This window comes from Cygnus atratus, chromosome 1, assembly GCF_013377495.2.
Source record: "Cygnus atratus isolate AKBS03 ecotype Queensland, Australia chromosome 1, CAtr_DNAZoo_HiC_assembly, whole genome shotgun sequence".
In the NCBI taxonomy this organism is placed as follows: Eukaryota; Metazoa; Chordata; class Aves; order Anseriformes; family Anatidae; genus Cygnus; species Cygnus atratus.
The window spans coordinates 78751650-78773533 of record NC_066362.1 but is presented as its reverse complement, the minus strand read 5'-3'; the positions used below and the strand labels follow the sequence as shown (position 1 = coordinate 78773533).

At 36.9% G+C, this 21884-nt stretch overlaps 1 protein-coding gene across 1 annotated transcript in view; it reads right to left on the bottom strand.

Annotated features, from left to right (window-relative positions):
• Positions 1–21884, bottom strand: part of VWF (von Willebrand factor) — a 146669-nt gene that overhangs the window by 14124 nt on the left and 110661 nt on the right. Inside the window, exons 37-45 of the mRNA XM_035540538.1 lie at positions 20915–21120; positions 17221–17323; positions 17041–17115; positions 16351–16455; positions 15671–15876; positions 14222–14371; positions 7309–7419; positions 5197–5380; positions 4214–4254 (exon numbers count right to left, since the gene is read on the bottom strand). Of these exons, the coding sequence (XP_035396431.1) occupies positions 4214–4254; positions 5197–5380; positions 7309–7419; positions 14222–14371; positions 15671–15876; positions 16351–16455; positions 17041–17115; positions 17221–17323; positions 20915–21120 (1181 nt within the window). The remainder of the gene's footprint in view (positions 1–4213; positions 4255–5196; positions 5381–7308; positions 7420–14221; positions 14372–15670; positions 15877–16350; positions 16456–17040; positions 17116–17220; positions 17324–20914; positions 21121–21884) is intronic.

Sequence of the window (21884 nt, the reverse complement as noted above, 5' to 3'; positions counted from 1 at the left end):
CAGGGGAGGTTTAGGCTGGATATTAGGAAGAACTTCTTTACTGAAAGGGTTGTTAGGCATTGGAATAGGCTGCCCAGGGAAGTGGTAGAGTCACCATCCCTGGAGGTCTTTAAGAGACGTTTAGATGTTGAGCTTAGTGATATGGTTTAGTGGAGGACTTGTTAGTGTTAGTTCAGAGGTTGGACCGGGTGATCTTGGAGGTCTCTTCCAACCTAGACAATTCTGTGATTCTGTGATTTTCACACACATACACACACACAAAAAAAAAAAAAAAAAAAAAAAAAAAAAACTAATAAAGTAAATAGACGCTGAATAGCACAAGATGATAAAAGCTTTGAATCATAGTCAATGGACTATCACTGCTGACTTCACTGAGAAAAGGAATTTCCTATGCTTACACTACGCATATCCTCAAATTCCCTTTTTTCTTCCACACAAGTAAACATTCAAAATCAAGAAGCAGGCCAGAGTAACTGTGTAAAAGTATGGGTTTATGGGTAGTTCTGAGCCAATACGCCCACATATACACTGAAGAACAAATGTTCTTAATAAAGAATATTAATAACATTCTTACACTGGACTCCAGCATAACAGATGCATACAGAGCATAGTGGCTTTCAGTAAAGCACCAACAACAGAAATCACTCTCTTCTTAGTTTATCAAGGTCTAGAAAAAAGATTCTCCACAAATAATATGACAGAGGTTGTAATAACAATGGGAAGGTCCTGATCTTTTAACAATTCAGCTCAAGACCTCAACACAGGACTCTTCACCTTTTTCAGTTTAATCTTTTATAGTGAATATTATGACATTAATCTGGAGAGTTAAAAGCCCTTGATGTATGGCATGAAGCCACACTCATAACATTTTCCTATAGGTGAGGGATAGATAACAAATGTGATATGAAACATTAAACTCTTAGCATTGGAAAAAGTTCAGATATCAGTATAATAGTTCTAGTACAGACTACATGGCCTCAGAAGGCTATCCAATCCACTAGTATTGCTCTAATGGTTGATAAGTCTAAATACACACAAGTGCACACACACACAAAAGCCTTGCAAATCAAGGAGATGTCCTCATCCTGGTGACATATTTCAAAATATATTTGAATTTGTTCTGCTTACTATCTTAAACATTTAGTTCAGGCCCTCTAGAAGTAAATACTTATCACAGAATGCTTCAGTAACACTAGACTTTCACATCATGAAGAAAGACTCAGTAAAGCCACAACTGATATTACAATTGATATCCCCTTTGTATCTTCTCCTAAGTTCTAAAATCTCGATTTTATACAAAAAGATAGCTGAAGTCAAGCTTATCACTGCTGTGGGAAGGAATGTAGGGCATGCTAGAGACATGTTGAAACAAAATCCTTACACACAAGTAAGTTCCTTGAACTTTCGGGGGAAGGTCTTGCTTTGATCCAAAGTTTGCATCACAGCTTAGTTTTATTATATTTATTTAGTGTATTTAGTGATCAGCATGCAAATGGAGTTTAACAACGGATTTCTGTGAACAAACATAGTTTAGCATGACAGAACTGAGTGAAATAAAGGTTTGATACAACTTTTCCCCTTTATATAATACACCTATCATGTGTTTTCTTGGCTAACATAGAATAAAATGTCAACATCTGCTAACCCAGTGTTAGTCAGTGCAATCAAAATAACCTGCATAAAGCCAAAACCTACTCAGATCTCCTTCAAGACTGCCACTCAGTAAAAGCCTGGGAAAACAGATGAGTGATGCAGATAATCCTTTTGGTAAATACAGCCACCTGCTTGGAAGTCTGCAGTTAAAGCCCACAGAATTGTTAGGAACAGTGGAGTGAATGCAATACACCAAATTACTGGAACATAATATTGGTAACCAGATACAAGACAAAAATGTAAAGGGATTAAGGACACAGTCAGTTAACAGAACTGCAGTAAAAGACTCAAAACTTGGAACTATTCAATGAATGAGTTAATAGAGAAAAGTTTTCCCTTGATATAAAATGAAATTTGAAACCTATTCTTAAAGGACCCAGAATAAGGTTTTGAAATCCAGGAACTTCTGTGGACACCACATCTTCTTTCCTGACCAGAACTCTGCAACAGTCATTGAAGTAGAAAATAGTGTAAGACAAAGCTGTAGTAACTCAGGCTGCTCAAAAAAATTTAGACATACAGCTAATTAGCTTTAAATAAATAATTAAAAGAAATTATTTTAAGTTAAAAGAAACTATTCATTAAGACAAGTTCTAATTTAAGATCCACTGAATATTTTTATCATTTTTCCATCAAACTTTCCATTTTGTTTAGAAAGTTTCCAAGGTTTATATCTCCTCTAAAATTTCACACTCTCCATCCTGAGAAAATATTTTAGTAACTGTGTTGTTGAATGCTAACTGCCTGATATGGTACAAAAGGAAAAGCACAGAAGTAATGCAACAGCTGGGGCCTACCTATGCCCTCAAAATCTTTCACAGACTGTGTTTGATAAAATGGCCAATTGTCAAGAAGACAACACATTTTAAAAGCTGTAATAAAAGAAAAAAAAAAGTTTTTATAGAGATCCAGATAGCAAACAAAAATGAATCAAACTAGTGTAGTGTCACCTGAAACACTTCACAAGTTCAGGCCAATTTGGGAAAAATTATTAAAAAGGATTTTTTTTACTATTTGACAAACTGAAATATTTTTTAATCTTCAAAATACAGATACTCCTGGTTTTCCATTCAACATAACATTTTTTTCAAACATTGTTTATGTTTTACTTAAAGCATTTCAAAATATTCTAAAATACTTAAAAATTGAAAAAAGACTTTCTCTGACAGGTCAGGTAAGCATTTTGTTGGAAGAGAAAAAATTAGTTGTTCACAAAATAACAGCATGCAGCTGAAAAGACATCTTTTTGCAACACAGAATAATATATATTTAACTCCTGTATGACAGAAGGTGACAGGAGTTGGCAATTATACTACATGAAATTGTCTACAAGTATGACTTTTATAAAATGCCACAACTAGTTTTGACAACATATTATAGAGAGACAAATAAAGGAATCAAAGAGAAAGGAGATTATTTCAGATTTAAGCACTTTAAAACCCTTCTCCCAATGTTCTGACAGAAAGGCACAATTACTTCTTGGATTTAGTTCTACAGGGAAGTAATCCTTATACAGAATGATGGATGTTTGATGACAGGGCTTTAACTCTAATAAATTGATGAACTTGTGCCTATGAAATATGGAAAAAAAATGGAAGAAATAGATGGAGAGAGGTTCTGCTGTACCTCGAGAGCACAAAGAGATATGGGTAAACCTACTTCTTCAATAAAAGAAAAAAATGCATTGTCAATGCAAGAATACATAGGTTAAAAGTTAGGTTAAATGAATAAAGAGGACCTGTTTCCTTGGGGGATGTTGAGAATACTTAGAATTCTTTGACACCAGAGGTGCTGCCAGAACATGGATTTAGGGAAACAATGGACAATTGACTGAGCTCTCCAAAGAGAAATTCGGCATAAATGAGATCAGATGCTTAACTCCAGTCATTCCCACTGTCAGGGACTGGGTTAAATATGTCTTAATCTATCCACTAAATATGCAGTTGAGAAAAAACTTCCTCTGAGGGCATATCAGCAGGGATCTTGAAAGAGGGCTGAGGTCAAAGACTGAGGAAGCTCAGCTTTCCTGTTCCTGCTAATAGCCAAGGAGGGAGACCCCTTTTTCCACACAGGTGGAGCAAGAATTTCCATACTTTTTTAATCCGCCTTATCCTCTAGGTAGAATACGGGAAGTTTTCCCTTCCCCAAGGTGGGCAAGGATCATCTCTGAGATTATCCCTTGCAGATAGTTTCCGGTGTGTTTGGTAGCCTGCAAGACATTACACAATGCAGATTACCACAGTTATCTAAGCACTTTTTCCTCAAGCATCCTTCACTTTTTCCTTCAGTAATCCAAGATAAAGAAATATTACTGTCCCATTTTGAGGAGATGCTCATTGTCATAGAGGAAAACCTGTGGAAGGGTCATGAACTGGACCTAATAGCACTGAGCCCCTTGCCACTCTTTTTGATGCAACGTGTGGGGATTCTGGCTGAACAAAGCTACCCTGTACACTTATGTATATTCTGACAAGTCTGTGTTTTTCAAAAGCTCATTCAAATATCTTACCAACACAGCAAATATCTTACCAACATAGCAAATAAAAGCATCAAGTCTTACCCCAATAACAGTGCCATTCAAAGGACAGCCATTCACAGGTACTGAAAGAGAGGATAATATTCCATTTAACATTATGATTATCATATCATTATCTCGACTTAATAAACCACAAGTATGCATTTTTGACTCATTAGAGTTCCAGCTGACGACATGTAGATCAAGTTTCATTGTAAATAGGTGCAAATTAGCCCTCTTATATTATATTTTATAATATAATAATTTTTATAGCCCTCTTATATTTTCAAAGATAACAATTTGTCAATTATCCTGATATGCACCTCCAAACATTCCTTGGTGAGTTGTTGTTTTCTTTAAGAAGTACATGGTAAAATGTAGATTTTTACCTTCCATTTCAAGCCTCTTGCCCTCAGAAGATGCACTCATAGGCTTTCTGCAAGTTATAGCACCTATTTCTCCTCCTCCTTCCACTGCAATTCCTTACCCTGTGGTTGCTTATATACCTGTCAATTAAATATGAATGGGAGTCTTCCCAGACTGAGTCCAAATAGCCAAATCTTTTGATTTGTATTTTTGATCCAAGACTGTGCTAATAAATGGACCCAGCCACAACACTCAGAGATGACCAAAAGACAGCATGGCTGCATGGAAACTTCCTGTTCATAGCAGGTGTTGATGATAGCATTGGACTTTTCTAAGATAAAAGCACATCAAGACCTTGTTTAACTGCTTAACAACACAGGCTAGTGCTGTAATTTGCTGGTAGAGACATACCCCGTTATGTCTCCCTGAAGCAATGCAAAGTAGTGACAATAATAATTAGTCCAAAAGGACACTGTGAACATCACTTGGAAAGTGAAAGTAATAGCAGCAGAAGCTACTATAGTCAATGCCTAAATTATACAGAGTAGTTTAAAACTGGTATTTTACTTGCATAGAATACACTTGTGAAATTGCTATTGAGAAATAGATCAGCACTAAGATTAACTCTTCAGTGATTCCATTTGTCACCCATTAAGCCTTACCACATCTGCAAGAAGGACAGCAGTCAATTATTTGGTCACAGCGTAATTCAGTTCCCTCTGGACAGTCAGGCACATCCATCTGAGAGCAAGACAGATTCTTTTGCTGCACAAAAACCTCATCATTCACTCGGACACACTCATTGATAATGCAGTCATTGAAGGGGGATCTCCACTCTGTGCCAACCTGACAGGAAATGGTAGAAGGATTAAATTCAGACAACAGTATTTATGCCACTGGAGAAAAAGAAGAGCACCCCCAGACAATGTACTGATTTGCAAAAAGCACATTTACTTCTACAGAAACAGTCTGTTACTCAACAGTTCTTCACAAACCCTTACTGTGACAATCAGCTTACAGAGTAGACTGCTGCTTGGTTTGCAGAGTATAGAAGTTACAGGAATATCCCTAAGATGAAAATGAAAGGGGCAGGTGAAATAACATGTGAAGAAGGAAATGCAAGCTTAACTAGATTTAAGTTTACATTTGTTCCCAGTAGCTGGCTGTACTGCACTGCACTGCAGCACAGCTGGCCCTCTTTCTGCTGGATCTTGCTGCAAATCATCTGTACTAGGCCCACAGGAGGCTTTGGCAATTAGCTCTTGAGAAGAAAAGACTTGCAAATGTAAGAGAGACCAGATCTTGTTGATGTCCCACACTGGCTGTTATCACCCATGGGTCAGATAAGGTAGGAACTTTAAATGGTATTTTGGAAAGAGACATCACCACAGGTCAGAAAGACACTGCCACATTTCAGTGCGAGGAGGAGCTGATCACTACTTTAAAGCAGGATGCCTCCACTTGTAATGGACCTTGAATATGCTTCAAGAACAGTGGAAGTGAGAATCAGACTCCTCCCAAGGGGTCAAACATCTTTCCTCAGAAAGTTAATATTTTCTCTTGTTTGTTAGTTCTTTGTTAATGACAGAGGAGCTGAAAGAGGACACAGCAAGAAGAGACGGCAGAGTATAAGGATCTATTACTCCATCAGGACAACAGAAATCAGTGAGACATGGTGGGACATTAAAATAGACCTTCAGAAGGCTTGATTTATGAAACAGAATAATACTGATCCACGTTAAGAAATGTTCTTGGTGAAACCAGGGAAGAAGCAGGCTGCAGAATATAGCTTACATTTTAAAACAGACAGCATCAGACTATCTTTGTACAAAACAAGCAATTAAGAAGTTAATATCAAGTATGTGAATGTGAGATGTAGATGTAAGCACAGACACACTTTAATTAATAACACAGAAGAAAAGATGGGGAGATCTATTATTTTAAATCTATTTAACTTATTGTTCCTGCCTTTCTTTGCTAAATCCAAACTTCTGCATAGGATTAAGCAATTTAATGCTAATGGGGCAGGCAAAGGCTTGCCAAGGCTGGTTGGATTAGGAACAGAACAAACTGAATAGCCTGAAGGAATTTAAAATGTAGGCAAAGAAAGAAAACAATATCGACCTAGTATTCCAGTGGCAGCACACTTTGAATGGCATGTTGCATGCATTTACTTCCCATTGTGCTCTTTGGAAGAGACATAAAGGAATGCAAAGGGAATAGACACACTGCTGAAAATAAACTGTTATTTTGAGCAGACAACAAGTGTGGCCTAGACCACTGCAGCCTGATCCGATATGCAGCCTACATCTTTAGCAAACAGAGACCAATTCATGCTTCTGTGCTCATTCAGTTCCAGATATTTCACTGTGTAACAAACAGGATATCCTATCTGAACAGGACCATGGAATTCAAGACATCAAATATCCAATCTGCCCACCACCCATAGAGTAATACAAATTAATTAGGATAATTTAAACAATTTGCCTACAGCAAGAGAAGTATAATTTCCCATTAACATTCTTTTGAGCTATGAATCGTGAAATTACTAATTTTACATACAAAGATTCCTTAGAGCATGAAATGAGAGAGGAGGGTTTGCTCATTAGCAGAATGAAGCAGGTAAGTCACAGAACCAAAATCCATTCTTTCGCAGTACTGCTTGCCTTATAATAGAAATAACTCTCAGGTTCTTTTTCTCCTTCTGTGGAACACAAAATAGTTCCAGGACATTTCTGCTAGAAAAGGAAGTGGCCACTCAAATGTCACCTCACCTCGTGTAAACGAGGAACTGCGTCACCCCGAGACCAGAACAGCTGTTCCTCACAGGCAGTCTTCTGGCATCTCCCACAACATTCCCCATCTTGGATGATATATTTATATCCCTGTGGGAGAAAAGAAAAGAACTGATTGATTGAGGAAGAGAAGACAAATGAGAAGGTTAATGCAAAAACAAAACACTGGGATAAATGCTTAATGTCAGCAACTTTTTATGGAAAGAGTATTTTGAAAACAGAACTGTAAGGCCACACAGTGCAATTACAAACAAGTGGTCCACTCAGTTCACCATCCTGTTTAATGGTTAACATTACCTGTCAGAAAAAAAAATAATAATAATTTAATTTAAAAGCACACAACATTAGGAGTAAAAATCCAAAGATTTGCCACAAAACAGAAAACAATGACATAAACAAGCAGAAATGGAATAGGAAAAGGTAAAAGAAAAATGCTTTTGGAGGACACTAGAGTATTTCAACAACATTAAATGCAGCAATAATTTACAAACGTTAGTTTACTGTACGCAAGCAGTTTCTTTTACACATTAGCAAATTGTAAAAAGCAAGCTTCCAACAATGTGGCCCTATAGAGGAGTGCAAAAAGAAAAAGAAGTAAATCCACTTTTAAGGGTGATTGTCTCAGTTGCCACACTATTTGGAGTTTTCCCCTCAAACTGCATTCATAGCATTTGCATACAGTTTTCTTTCAAAAAAAAAATCTCTTTGAGAATCACTATGTGAAAACATCTGTTTTTACATATGATTGATATCTAATTGTAAGAATTACTTGTATTTAAAAGACTTTTTTTTAATATAATTCTATTACACAAAAGAAAATAAGAGGTAAAAATTGCTTTGGTGGCATCTTGGATGTTAATCAACACCCAAAACTCTTTTTCCCATCCCTGAGACTTCAGTGTTAGGGTTCAGTCTGAGCACACTCAGACATCTGATTGTGCTTGGGCTGAAGCAGAGGGAAGGGGTTGGTCAGACGTGTAGCCTGGGGACTAGCTTTGACTGATCATTTCATCCTTTCATATCCTGAAGCAACTAGCCAAACATTCAAACACTGGAGTACCTAAGTGAAAGAAAGCAAGGAACTTTATTCTAATTAGAAAAAAAACACATGCTATATTTAACAGTCTGCAAGGGGCAAAATATAACTCTGATTTCAATACAGAGTTAAAGGGAAAAAGAGTTGTTCTGTCAGAGAAAATACTGTTCATGTGAAAAATGACAATGACAATAAGCACAATATCTGTTTTGATCTACACCTTCAAACTGAAATAGCTTAAGTATTCCCAACCAACACCACCCTTCATGAACTGTCCTTGATTTGCAACATGTGGCACTTAAGCAAACCTCTATAATCAGCAGACTTTCACATGAAAGAACATTTTGTATAGGGTCATACAATATAACACCAGAGTTTGACCTATCTTTGAGGATAAAGTGCTGCATGATATATTTTGTTTGATATGAAATTTTATCTACTACATGTGCATGTGAAGCATCTGAAATATGGCATACAACATTTTGTTTGTGTGGTAAACTCAGAGAAATAAAAATCCATGAGTTGTTTGTGCTCAGAGTAAACTCAGCATCCTGACTAAGCAAAACCCAACTGCAGGATTCAAATTTCATGACGCCTGTGTGAAAAAACAGAGCCCTCTGTAGAGCAAACAAAACAAGGTGCCACGCAGCAGACTCTAGGTATGATCCATACCACAAAGGCAACAACAAAGATGTGGGTTTTTCACAGTTCAACCTATCTAAGTGGCTCTTTTGGCGTTCAGTGGACTCAAGATCTGAGTGCTCTGACTCCTCAGGTGAAGAAACATAGGGGGTCACAGCTTTCAACCTCAGCATCTGCAGAGGCATCTCCAAAGGCAGCCCCTGAACCACCACAGCATACAAACCTGTGTCAGAAGGCAAACCTGCAAACTGCACCAATCCATGAGCTCCTCAAAGAGCAGAGCAGCCACCTGTACTCAAGGAGGAAAGTGGACAGCGATTCCCTGCTGTCATACATCCTCCACAGCTTTAGAAATATTTTCCTATTAGAAAACCCTAACTTTTGCATTTAAACCATGAAAATTTGGGCACACAGGACTAAAAATAGCTTTATGTTATGACTAAAAGTTTTAATATTTAATGTTAGATCTAAGAAAAGGAAAAAATATCGTGTATTTTGAGGTATTGGTTTTTATTGTTGTTTTTAATTAGATGACCCAAGTACAAAGACTACTTGCTACCAGGATCATACCAGAGCATTTTCCATCTCTTCCTTTATTATCTTTCATTTTCTAGCATATAGACGCTGTGGAGATGCACTGGTTTGTTCAAGAATCTATTTTCCGCCATTAGCCAATATTCGGCTCATCCTCTTCATCCTCTGAGTTTTCTGGACTGGATCTGCTGCTTAACTTCACCTTCACATCCTGACTTTCCTTTCCTTTTTCTTTTTTTTTTTTTTTTTAAACGCAGAGTTCAAACTTCAAACAGAGTGTCAATACTCAGAAGAAGCCCTCAGTGTCTGGCCATCTGTCACAGTGACATGGAACTCCCTGTCTACAGGACTACAAAATCCATGTGCCTTGGCAGCTAAGGGAACAAGGGAACACCAGCCACCCTTTGCATTTGGGCAAGTATCCTTAGTAGACTTGCCAGTGATAATAAGCAGCTGCTACAGAGAACCTGACAAGTGTTCAGTTCTGCCACCAGATCTGGCTGTTTTATCACATAAATGCAGAGATAAATGGCTCTACCACATGGAAGATGAAATTACAAAGATTAAGACATTATACTACATGGTAGGTGTAATTAAGCCTGCTTTTGGTTTGGGGCTTGGCTTTGTGACAAATAGAAGACAAACACAGATTAATTCTGTAGCAATTGGAGAATGCACATTTTGGTCTCATCACTCACTCAGGACTATTGGAGCAATCTGCACAGGTGCATTTGCGCAATGTGCATTGTGCACTTGGTGCATTTGTGCACTCCCCTGTTTCATTCCAATGTTGCTCGGGATGCATAGCTCATCTTTTCATGGTTGCTAAGGTTTTGGCCAGAAAACTCTGTCAGCTGCCTTCTGGCCAACAACATAGGAAAGAAATAATGGAAAGTATTACTCAACACCCAGTATTTTTAAAAAGGCTCCAATATTTGCCTTTTACATATTGAGATGATAGTCCCTAGAGCGCATTAGAGAAATCAAAGAGAATGAAAAGAACGAGAGGCTGAGAAAAACCTAATAGGATAGATAAAAATGAATTTGGAATGCTGAAAGCAAAATCTTCAGTTGTGATGACTCAGCATAATTCTAGAGATTTCCCTGGAGCTAAGCTCATTTACACCAAGTGAGGACTTAATTCGCTATCTAAAAGTCTCTAGAATATTGAGGTATCATTTCCTAATTTTCTTAATAAAGTAAGCTTGAAAATCCAAACAGGATGTTTGAAATTACTTCTCACCAAGACTTTCACAAATTTTAAATAGGATCCTGCATATCTAATCCTCAAACAACAGTCTTTGTTTGAAATTAATTTATTTGACCTCCTTAATATGCACTACTAAGCCATTTACTCCCATGCTTTACATGTAGAAGTCAAATTCTGCTACTTTGAAGGAGAATATCAGTTTGAAATATTGGAGATTAAGGCTGTGGATTTCAGAGTCAGCACTGATTACAACCATAATTTGCTATGCCTTTCCACATAGGGTACAAATGTTCTTTATTTTAATTTAACACCGTCATCAAAAGTCTTGAATATCTACACTAATTAATTTACACACACTTAGCCAAATGGTTTTGTCTTAAACACTTATCCCAGAAAATTATGCTTCACTCTTCTCATAACCGTGCAATGCTTTAAATTATCCAATACTTTAAATTGCACTTTTTTATATTACTTATTATGTTCCTAACTTCAAGAACATTTATAGAAATTAAGAAAGCAATTGCTCCCTTCACTTTAGTACACTAGGGATTTTAAGGTGTTTTGAAAGCTGTTATCCATTTTATCACCATGATTTTCTAAAGAGATAGATTTTAATGTACTCAGAGAAATCGTTACTGAAGAAGCTCCAGGAGGGTAAGAAGGTACAGACACCACTCCTCCTTGTGGCAGACGCAATAATTACAACAATTATCTGCTTGCTTTCAAAATTTCGGTAAGAGAAAGATACAAGACAACAGAAGTGAGAGGACTGTGACATGTAACGAGGCAAATCCACAACTGGTTTGCAAATGAGAAGGCTGTATTTGCTATTAATTTAAACATCTTCAAAGAATTTGGGGATCAGTTCATTTTAATGAAACATCCATTCTTTTTCTATAGTGTTTCTTTATGTTCTAAAAAAGCAGATCAGATTTGCATTTGATTTTGTCAAGCACAGGAGAACAGTAGCACCACTCACTCATCAGGGTGAAGGAGCTAGTTTAAGTGTTTAATTGTTGGGGATTTTGTTTGTTTGTTTGTTTTTGTTGTTGTTTTGTTTTGTTTTGTTTTGGGGTGGGGTGGGGTGGGATTTTTTTGTATTTTGTGTATTTGTTTTTGTTGTTGTATCACTAAGTAGAAAACTGTAAACTGTTTTCACGGAATTCAGATGACATGGGCAAAAATGATACTTCACAACTTTAAAACTTGGCAACTGAATTAGTAACAGTAAGAGAAGGGAATATAAACACCATCTTAGTAATTATCTACAATTAAACTGTCTTTAACACCAATACAATGTTCAGTGTCATCTAACCTGAACTGGACAATAAGCATTAGGGTCAATTCAAATTGGACTACAGAAACTCTGTGGTTCTTGATACATAAATTCGCTGAATCAGGAATAAACTAAGGAAAAATAAAATCTGAGCTCTACAGGTTGTCCAACAGCTACTGTTTTGGTACTGCAACTTTGATAGCCATTAAAGGAACAGAAGAAATGACAGAGTTCCAAAATGAATAATTTCCTCCAAGCTTTTTTCTTTGTTTGTTTACTTGTTTGTTTAAAGAAAAGCTTTTTGAGACTGCAGTGCTTAAGACTTATTTGTAAAGAAACTGTAGCTCTGTATTAATGATATTTTCTTAGAATAACAGATTACTGATAAAATTATGGCTATAAACCAAAATAAAGCCAGATATTTTAGATCTAATATTTCATAATCATTTCCATACTCAAAATGAGTCTCTTTTATGAACTGAACAAAAATCAAAAGGATTCTCTTGCAAAAGCTGTAAACTACCCTCATGGTTTTCACTGCATTGGGCATCTTGAAGTTTTTCTGACCAAACACTATACTTACAGGAAGAGCAGTAGTTTGGGTTGTTTTTTTTTTGTTTTTTTTTTTGGGGGGGGTGTTGTTTGTTTGTTTGTTTGTTTTGTTTCCTTTTTTTTTTTTCTTATGGGTTGATTTTCTGCTCTGGTCCTACACAATTATATGCTGTTCAAGTCACAGCACAGGAAAACGTTCAAAAAAACATTTATATTTAGTTCACACCTTTTCATGTGCACATACATATATTCTGTCCAGCTTTGTTCTGATGAGGGGGCGGAAAATTAAATTATATTTAAAAATACAATGATATCAAGGCATTTGAAATTTTTGTAAGCCAAGAGACAATTAGCTTAACAGACTTGAGAAAAGATAATTGCTTTTCATACATCAACTTGCATAACTGAAATGTTCATAGTCAAATTTGCAATAAATGATTAACTGTTTTAAAATAAGTTAATGTAAATTCAAGTTTAAATTTAAAACAAATCAGTCAATATAGAGTTTCTACAGCATTGCTAACTCATCCATGAGGTGCTGCACATACATATTCTATGCCCACTGACAGTCTTTGACTCCCAGACACATTGTCAATGTCCTTCTGAAAGCAAAAAGAACGCCTCTAACTTTTCATAGTTGTATTTGCAAAGTTTTCTAATGAAGACTCGGTATGAACAGCGTATGACATATTTGTTTGGAAATTCACTGTATTTCTGAGCAAACAGAGCATGGTTTCTCCTGGAGCTGAAAAAAAATCAAGTGACTCTTGTCTCACATTCAGCACTGGAAGACCCAAGATATTACAGAAGCATCCCAGCCAGCACAGTGAATCAAACACAGAAGCAGACTACATGCCCCTTTTTTAAAAGGTTTTGCAGCTACTGCTGTAGCATGCTCTCCCTTTCATTTCCCACTGAGAAATCCTAGCTGAGTGTCATTACAGAATGACACTGTTGAGTCACAGACCAACATGCAAACATTGGCCACTGGACCACTGAAAGCACTGATGTTACAACACACATCTGGAACACATGCTGCTTGGCCAACTCATCAAATTTTCCTGGGCTAATACAATATAGAGCCCAATATAAACATTTAAAAAGCAGTTAAGCAGCTTGAATATTTGCGTACTATTAACTAGCTCATCTTTGCCTCTGCACTGAGGGAGAAAGAAAAATAAGAAAGAGCCACTTCTTGGCTTCACTTCACAGTTCATAGGAGAGACAACCTATGGGAAAAACCCTGGGTCAGTAAAAGATTTACAGAGAATATTCTGAGTCTGAACTCACAGACTGTGAACGCTGGACCACAGAGTAGGGAGGAGCTTCTTTTCCTGAATGGAATTGTCTAGTACCATCAAAAACAGTCAGTTAATCTATGTATACACTGAAAGTTTTAGAAAGAGGCAAAATATATTTGTGGTGGTCTCTAACATTTGCAGCATAACTTCTCTTCTAAAATAAAGTCAGTAATACTTAGGCCCTCTAGACTCTGTTCCCAAGATAATTCATTGCTACAACACATATTTTCTATTTTTCTCTAGTTTCTCTAAACATGCAGGTTTAAAAAGAATCATTTTAGTTCCCTATCAGGACTCCACTGGCTAATGCAGATGCTCATTGTGTGAGTAATGTTACTCACCCGAGAGCAGAAAGTGTTACATATTTTGTCACGACATTCCATCATCTGAAGTCCTGTAATGTCATCTCTTGTACTAGTGCAAGAACATTCTCTGCAACCATCTTCCCAGGTCTTCCCAATGGGGTAGACAATGTTGTTATGCACACACACCTATGGAATACAACAATTTATACATGAAAGAATACTGTGCTGCTGTAAGGACACACTGCTGGCTTCAGAAGGCTGATTTTTAAGACGAAACCCACCATAAGTTTTATTAATATTTTGAAGACAGTAGAAACACAAGATCTTAAATTTGTGGCCACTCTTTTGAGGAAAGGAAAGTAAGCACAGCCGAAGCTGCTGTTTTATAAAGAATGGAGACTTTTATTTGCATTCAGTGGAATTGCCCAGGGTCTGACTCAGTTTCACTGTAAGTATAATGCGATACAACACTTAGAGATGATAAACAGCAAGTCCTGTAGAAGGAGCCATGCACACAAAACTTCTGCCAACTGTATCTGCTAATCTGAAAAGATACTACTTTGGGCTACAAGCATTCATTCTTGTATCCTTAGGCCACCACAGCTACCACAAAAGCAGTGCCATCTTTTATATTGAACTCTCTATTAGTAAATTTTACAACATGTTATTAAAGACATAAATGTTTGTTAATTTTATAGATGTAGAAAGTAGATCACGGAGAAATAAAATGACTTATGCAAGGTCATGAACTACTCAGGAGTAGAAAATAAAGCCTAGATCTCCTGAGCTGCAAAACAGAGTAACCCTATATTAAGCTGCTAGGTAAGGTTGCTTTAGTGAACACGTTATACTGCCCTGCAACTTTTCCTTAAGCAACCTTACCTTGAAGGTTAACATAATATAATGACTTAATAAAAAGTTGGCAAAATTAGGAAAAATTCATCCTTGTGAAGCTTTAACAGAGTTAGGTACTGATGTGGAAAAAAAATTAAAAGTGGCCATGTAGTTTATGTAAGATAAACAGGTAGAGGCAAATGTATCAAGGCACACAAGGAGTATAGGTATAAGGTGTCCCAAATATGTCAATAAATTAATATAGGATTGAAAGTATGCAATTCTAAAATACAGTAACTGTACTCATCCAAAAGCACATACATGTTATCAATAAATAAATAAATAAATCAGAATGGCCTCTGAAATTCCAAACGTCTGAATGGCCTTGAAGTTTCAAAAGGTTACATATAGATATAATCATCTGGGTATCTCAAAGTGACAAAAAAATGTGTTGGTTACATCAGAATAAAATGACTGTAATGAAACAAGCACGGTATGTTGCAAGGGTGCATTTTTCTCACAGACATGTAAATTAAATATGTATCATTTTCAGGTAGTCTGTTTGGTCTTTTGTTTATATCTATCTACCCTCTTACTGTGATGTTGTCCCCCCATATGCAAAAGATAATCTTATCTGTTCATCCCGCTTACCGTTCCTGGAACACAGGTAGTAGATATGCAGCCGCAGTCATTGGTGAGAGATCTGGATATATATCCAGGAGGGCAGCTCACTGTTGAGTTAGTACAGCTGCAGGTACACTCATATTTATCACAGCACTCTGTCTTCTTAACAGTCAGCTCCCGATGTGGTGGGCAGAAAGGTCTTTGAACTAGACTGCATGCTTCTCTGTTACAAGCTAGCAGAAGAAGGTTAAGCACAGAGCATTTCAGAGCACTGCAAATGAACAGGACAGTTCTCTGGCAGCAAGGCACTAATTGCTACTGCAAACTGTTATACATCTACTTAATAAACTAAGTAATGCAGATATAAAAGACCCAGGTCAAAGATTGTACTGCACGTTCAGAAGTTCCTATCCTGACAAATACGTATATATATCTTCTCTCATATACAGAAAGATTTATAAAATAAACATAAGGGTCAGTGCACACATATCCAAGAGTACAGTGTTTGTCTTTTCCTTAATTCAACAGTGTACTCAGAAAGTGCCAACAATAACTTTCTTTCAAGTCTGTGAAATCATTGTATGTCTACTGGCTCCCAAAGAAAATCTTTCAGAGGGAAAATGTAGTGCATAAAGGATGTTGTCCGTGTTGTTCAAATGCAGTGCCCCAGTATCACTCAGTGCTAAATATACATATATATATCTTACCACATGTATAATTTGGTCTGCATTCTCCAGGGTTGGTCAGTGCAAGCTGCAGGCCAAACTCACAGACAGGGACAGGAGGCAAATCACACGAAACTAGATCACAGACTAAGAAGAGAAATTGAGAGAGTGGTCAAGACCATGCCTGACTAGTTAGTCTTCTAGAAAAGACATACACATGCAGGTACGTCCCCATTTCATTTATTCCCTACACTCAATTGCTATCTTAAAATACGAAGCAAGTTAGATTTCAGCAGGTCAGTGTTTGTTTTCAAAAATAGCTAAGGGAACAGTTCAAGTTTAGGTTATGAAGATTCTAGTTCTGATTTTGTACCTGATGTGCAAACACAGATCACACAAAAATAGGTACTTGGAAAAAAAAAAAAAAGACACTTTCAGTGTGTCACTTAGGAAAAATAAATAAATAAAATAAAATAAAATAAAATAAATAAAATAAAATAAAATAAAATAAAATAAAATAAAAACAATTCTCTATTCCCTTCTTCATCTCTTAAAAAGGGGCAAAGTCAAGTTTGAAGTTTCCTCTTTTTTTTTCTACACAGATGATAACTCAGTCATTCAGTGAGTTAAAAATTAAAAAAAATGTGTTAAATAAAGATGCAGATTTTATACCTTTGAAACATGTGATAAAAACACGTACCAAGAAGAATCCAATGGTTTATGAGAACCTACCACACTCATACTCGGGGCAGCACTGGCTGGGGTCCCTGCGCAGACGAGGAACTTCACAGGGACCACACTGAACAGCTGGAGTGAGAAGAAAACAAAATAAGCTTGGATAAGAACTAAAATACTAGGTAAAAAAAAAAAATCAGTTCAAGTCCAATCATACTCAGAGCTAGACCAACTTACATTTGGTAGTCGTGCAAGGTCGGAGAGTGCAGTTTACTCTCCTATTGTCTAGACATGTGCAGATCTTGCAGGGCTCATTGGAGGGAATCCATGTTTCCATGGGCTGCATGGAAAGGAAAAAAAATGTTAGAAAGAAATCTAATAATCTAATATCCTGATCACTGTTGTATTGGTGGTAGGAGTGGGTGAGAAAAATTACTGTGAAAAACAAGAAGACTACACGAGAGATTAGTTGGTTGCTCTGTTAACAGTAAGAATCTAAGGAGATGCATAATTATGAAATGACTGTAGTGTACCAATTTAACAAAACATGTAAAGTATGCATGAATTAGATGAGTAATTACTATTGTTTTATGCACAAGAAATGCTCAGATGTTATAAATGCAATCACAAGCTATGGTGAGAGTAACAGTGGACTACATACCATGATGGATGTTTAGTGATAATAAGGGAACCAATGATATTTTAGGAAATACATAGAAGTGGCTTCCTTCCCAAATTAGTGGCACTTAAACATAGAGAAATAAACAGTGCGTATTTTTGATCAAGAATATGTTGGGTCTCACCACTTGATTTCCCAGTGGTTTGCTGGCTGGAAAAACGCTACAGCAAGCCCAAATCTGAAACAATCACTCCTGTACTGATTACCAAGAGGTAATAAGCATGCTCAGAAATTGCCAGTAAAGTACATCATTATTCAACCACTGGTCTCTCTCATTAGAGAGAGGAAAATCATTGATTTTAAAGATGTAGTTACCTATAAAGAGCTATATACATTTAACATCCATTTGAATAGGTAGATAAGAGTGAAAAAATGCACTATGGAACAATAAAGTTAATTTGCACAGTCAGTCCAGGTTCTGGGTGAGAACATGTAAAGTAGGTTAGGACACCACTAAGGGAAAATGTGTCAATCAGAAATCTCTGAAATGCATTTTATAAAAGCTTGCTGAGACCCTCAGTAATAAAGAAAGGAAACATATTGCCACCTGCACCTAGAGATATCTATGTACTTTAAGACATTACAGGAATCTGAAAGGACAATAAAAATGATATTTTACTTTCAAAGGTTAACACCATGGCAAAGATAAAACAGGAGGCATGCCAGAACAAGCCAACCAGAGGTTTTACAAAGCTTAGAAACCATATCGCATAGGGTTGGTTAATCCGCAAGAAATCTATTTTAGTCAAGGAAAGCTTTCATTGACGTATTTCTAGTAAAGAACATTATCTCAGGGCTTGAGAAAGCCACTCAGAACCCTCTGCCAGAGCTTTCAATGGACTCAGGGTTAGGAAGTCCTGAGAAAGAAGCTGATAGGGAATGCCTACGTTTGCAGACAGTGATGTGAAAAGCATTTAGACATTTCAGAACACAAAGCAAGAATCACAACTTTTACTCTAACATTTTCACCAGCCTCAATTTTCTGACAGGTTTTCCTCAGCACAAATAAGTCTCTTTCTAATATCAGATGACATGACAAAAGATAGAACAGTGTTAGTAGAGCTCTGTATAAATATCAGTATTGAGAATTCAATAAGCTCTAGCACTATCTTGGGTAGAATGGAACAGAGGAAAGAGCACCAGAGGGAAAGACGAAGTTTAAGGAAATCATAACCCACTACAAGTTGCACTGCCTGATACATTGCTCACACGGCTAATCCTGCAGTGGAGGATACACAAAACGGCTGTGTGAGCTGATCCTGCCCTGCCTGCCACTTCCCCATCCACACAGCAGCTGCATCTAAGCCTTGCCATTGGGGTACAGGCTAGAGGTTCTCAGAGTTAAGACTCCACTAAGGGGTGTGTGACAACTCGCATGAATTTCAGAACTTCTGCAGAAAGAAGCAGATATCACTGCAAACATTATTCTCAAGATGTGCGCTGAGCTTTTCTTCATGAGAGCTTGAAGCAGTTATTTAAATGGAAAATGCACTACAATGCCCAAGGATTCGGGGATTAAAGGATACAGACACTACACTTTAATCTACACTTGTAATAACCATTTCATATAGAATCATAATATAATAACAAGAGTTCTTAGGCTCTCTGGGAGTTGTGCACAGCTGATCTGTGTTTAGGATAGAAATTACATACATTGCATGCTATTCTTTTTCTGTCAAGAGAAATAATAAGAATTTTTTTTAATTCCTCTTATTACACAAAAATTACTTTTTTTTTTTTTTTACCGGCTCTATAAGCACTACACAAAACCAACAATACTGTATTTAAAACAGATCCACAACAGAACACACAAAAACGAAGGCTACATGCATGGAGATACTGTAACCTTAAAACAAAAGCTAATACAAAATACAAGCCAAATGTGCTGAATCCACCTCGCCTGAGCTGTGCTGTGGCAGCACCAGCAGGTGGCGGGCGCAGTGAAAGGAAGGTGACTCGTGTGGTTCCTGTACTGGAACAGTAGTGCTCTTACCACTTGCTTCACCAAGTCAAGTGCATTACTCGCGAGTACGCTATGACAATAAATAAATAAATAAATAAATAAATAAATAAATAAATAAATAAATAAAAATAAATAATCTTGATCTTACGCTAATCAATGCAAACTGTATTTAAAAAAGGTGTTTCATCCAAAAACTGCCTTTTTTTCCTTTCAGATTCACTGCACACATATATTGCTGAACTAAATGTGAGTTTAAGTCTGTGTTATAAAGTTATTAAGAGTATATTTATTTACATGTTAAAATTCAACTTTTTTACTGAAAAAATAGACCACACACACAGACTTCTGTTATTTACAGAAAATCCGTGTTACAAAAATGACTTTCTTTAACAGCAGATTTTGCAAGTATGATAAGACCATCCAAAAAACTCCTAAGAATCTAAAGCCCATAAAATACTTAAACTAAAGCCTTCTTAAAGTCCCATAACAAAACTGAAGATTTAAGAGGTCTGGCTGACTTAGATGAAAACTCTCAGAGTTAAGGAGTTGTGGGTGAAGAGGAACAACACCACACTCACAACGGGATATAAGGAGGTTCTTGTGCACCCACTTGTGTGATATTGAAGGGGAAATCAACAGTCTGTTTCACTGAAGTCTGGCACCCACCACTCACAGCTATTCCCCATCCCATTCTGCCACAGAGAAGTCTGACTTAGCTGAGGAAAGTGGATTTTCAAGAAAAATAAAATGATGAATTCCATCAAAAGAATGATCCTCATCTGCATGTATTTCTTGTTTAAAAAAAAAAAAAAGGAGGTAGGCTAGTATGGCTTGACATAAGGTCATCTTGGTCTCACGGCTCCACACCAACCACTGAAAATATTTCAGTTTGCTTTTCAAAGGTAATACTATACATTTTAAGCAAGTGTTCAAGATTAATGATTAAATTGTCAACTGGTAAAAGCCTGCTGAATGGAAATGTTTATCTTGGTAAATGTTGACTTACGCCATCCCTCCTTTCTTCCCTCTAGCCCTCCCTCCACACAAATTTGTCATGCATTTCCGGGTGTGTATAGACCCAGCTGTGAATTATATATCCATCCCAGCCAATTTCACACTAGGTTCACACTAGAGGAGCTACATGGGGCCAACAGCCAGCTGGTTATGAGGAACTGAGCTAGAAAATAAAGCATCCAAAGGGAAAAGTAGTTAGACTTAAAGGACAGACTTACTTGCAAAAGTACAAACCCCAACCACTTACAAAGGTAACCTGCTAAGCATATAGTTACCTGATGGTGCATGCCATCTTCACTGATGCATTGTGTGCAGACCTCTTCACCAACACAGCTGTCATTAAAAATCACCTGTCCATCTGGACAGAAGCAGCCCTCTGTGGGATAATCCTTGCAGACAGTGAGTTTGGTACTATTCTCACAGTGCTTTATGCAGGCTTTGTGACAGTGATCATATATCAAATATGTGGGACATTTCATTGCTGGGGAAGACAGAAAAAAACTCTTTAGATGCAGATTTGAAATGGAGAGTGATGTTTCCACCCATACATCCTCCAGAATTCTGATGAGTTTTTTGAAAGCCATCATCTGATGAACATATTTTGTCCTCTGCAGCCATTAACATCTTTGAAAAAATATCTTTAAGAATAGCAAAATATGCAGTAGAAACTGATTGAAGTCATTAAATGACAGTCCATGGAAATAATCGTCAAGCTACACTTTCAGGTCCCAAGAATCAACGTAGAACAACTTACTCTAATAATGTTTTAAATGAGCTAAACATCACTGGATAATAGACAGAATTTGGAACCATCTTTACATGCATTAGAGAAGCACTGATAACAGTACAAAGTTAGGACACATCCAGGACAGACTACAGTATTGAATAAAGAGATTTTGACAACTTGAGGGGTAGCAGTGTTCCCAGGCAACTAAAGAAAGCTAATAAACAGAATATTTTGTTACTCCGACACTGAATCTGTTGGATACCTGCACCATATTAATTGAATTGCCCTAAGTCAAGAAAAGTTGCACTTCCCCTAAGCCAACTCATAAAATTTTTTGCTCATGAATTCACAACACTGAGGGTATTGTCTCTAAAAGCAATCATAAAACTAAGGCTATAGCTATTTGAGAAACCTATGGACACTGTTTCAGTACTGTGTACTCCCTTAAGTCTACTTTATTTTTCTCTGCAGCTTCAACTAGGAAAAGCGTTTCTTATTTCCCAGTTTGTTACTGCTGT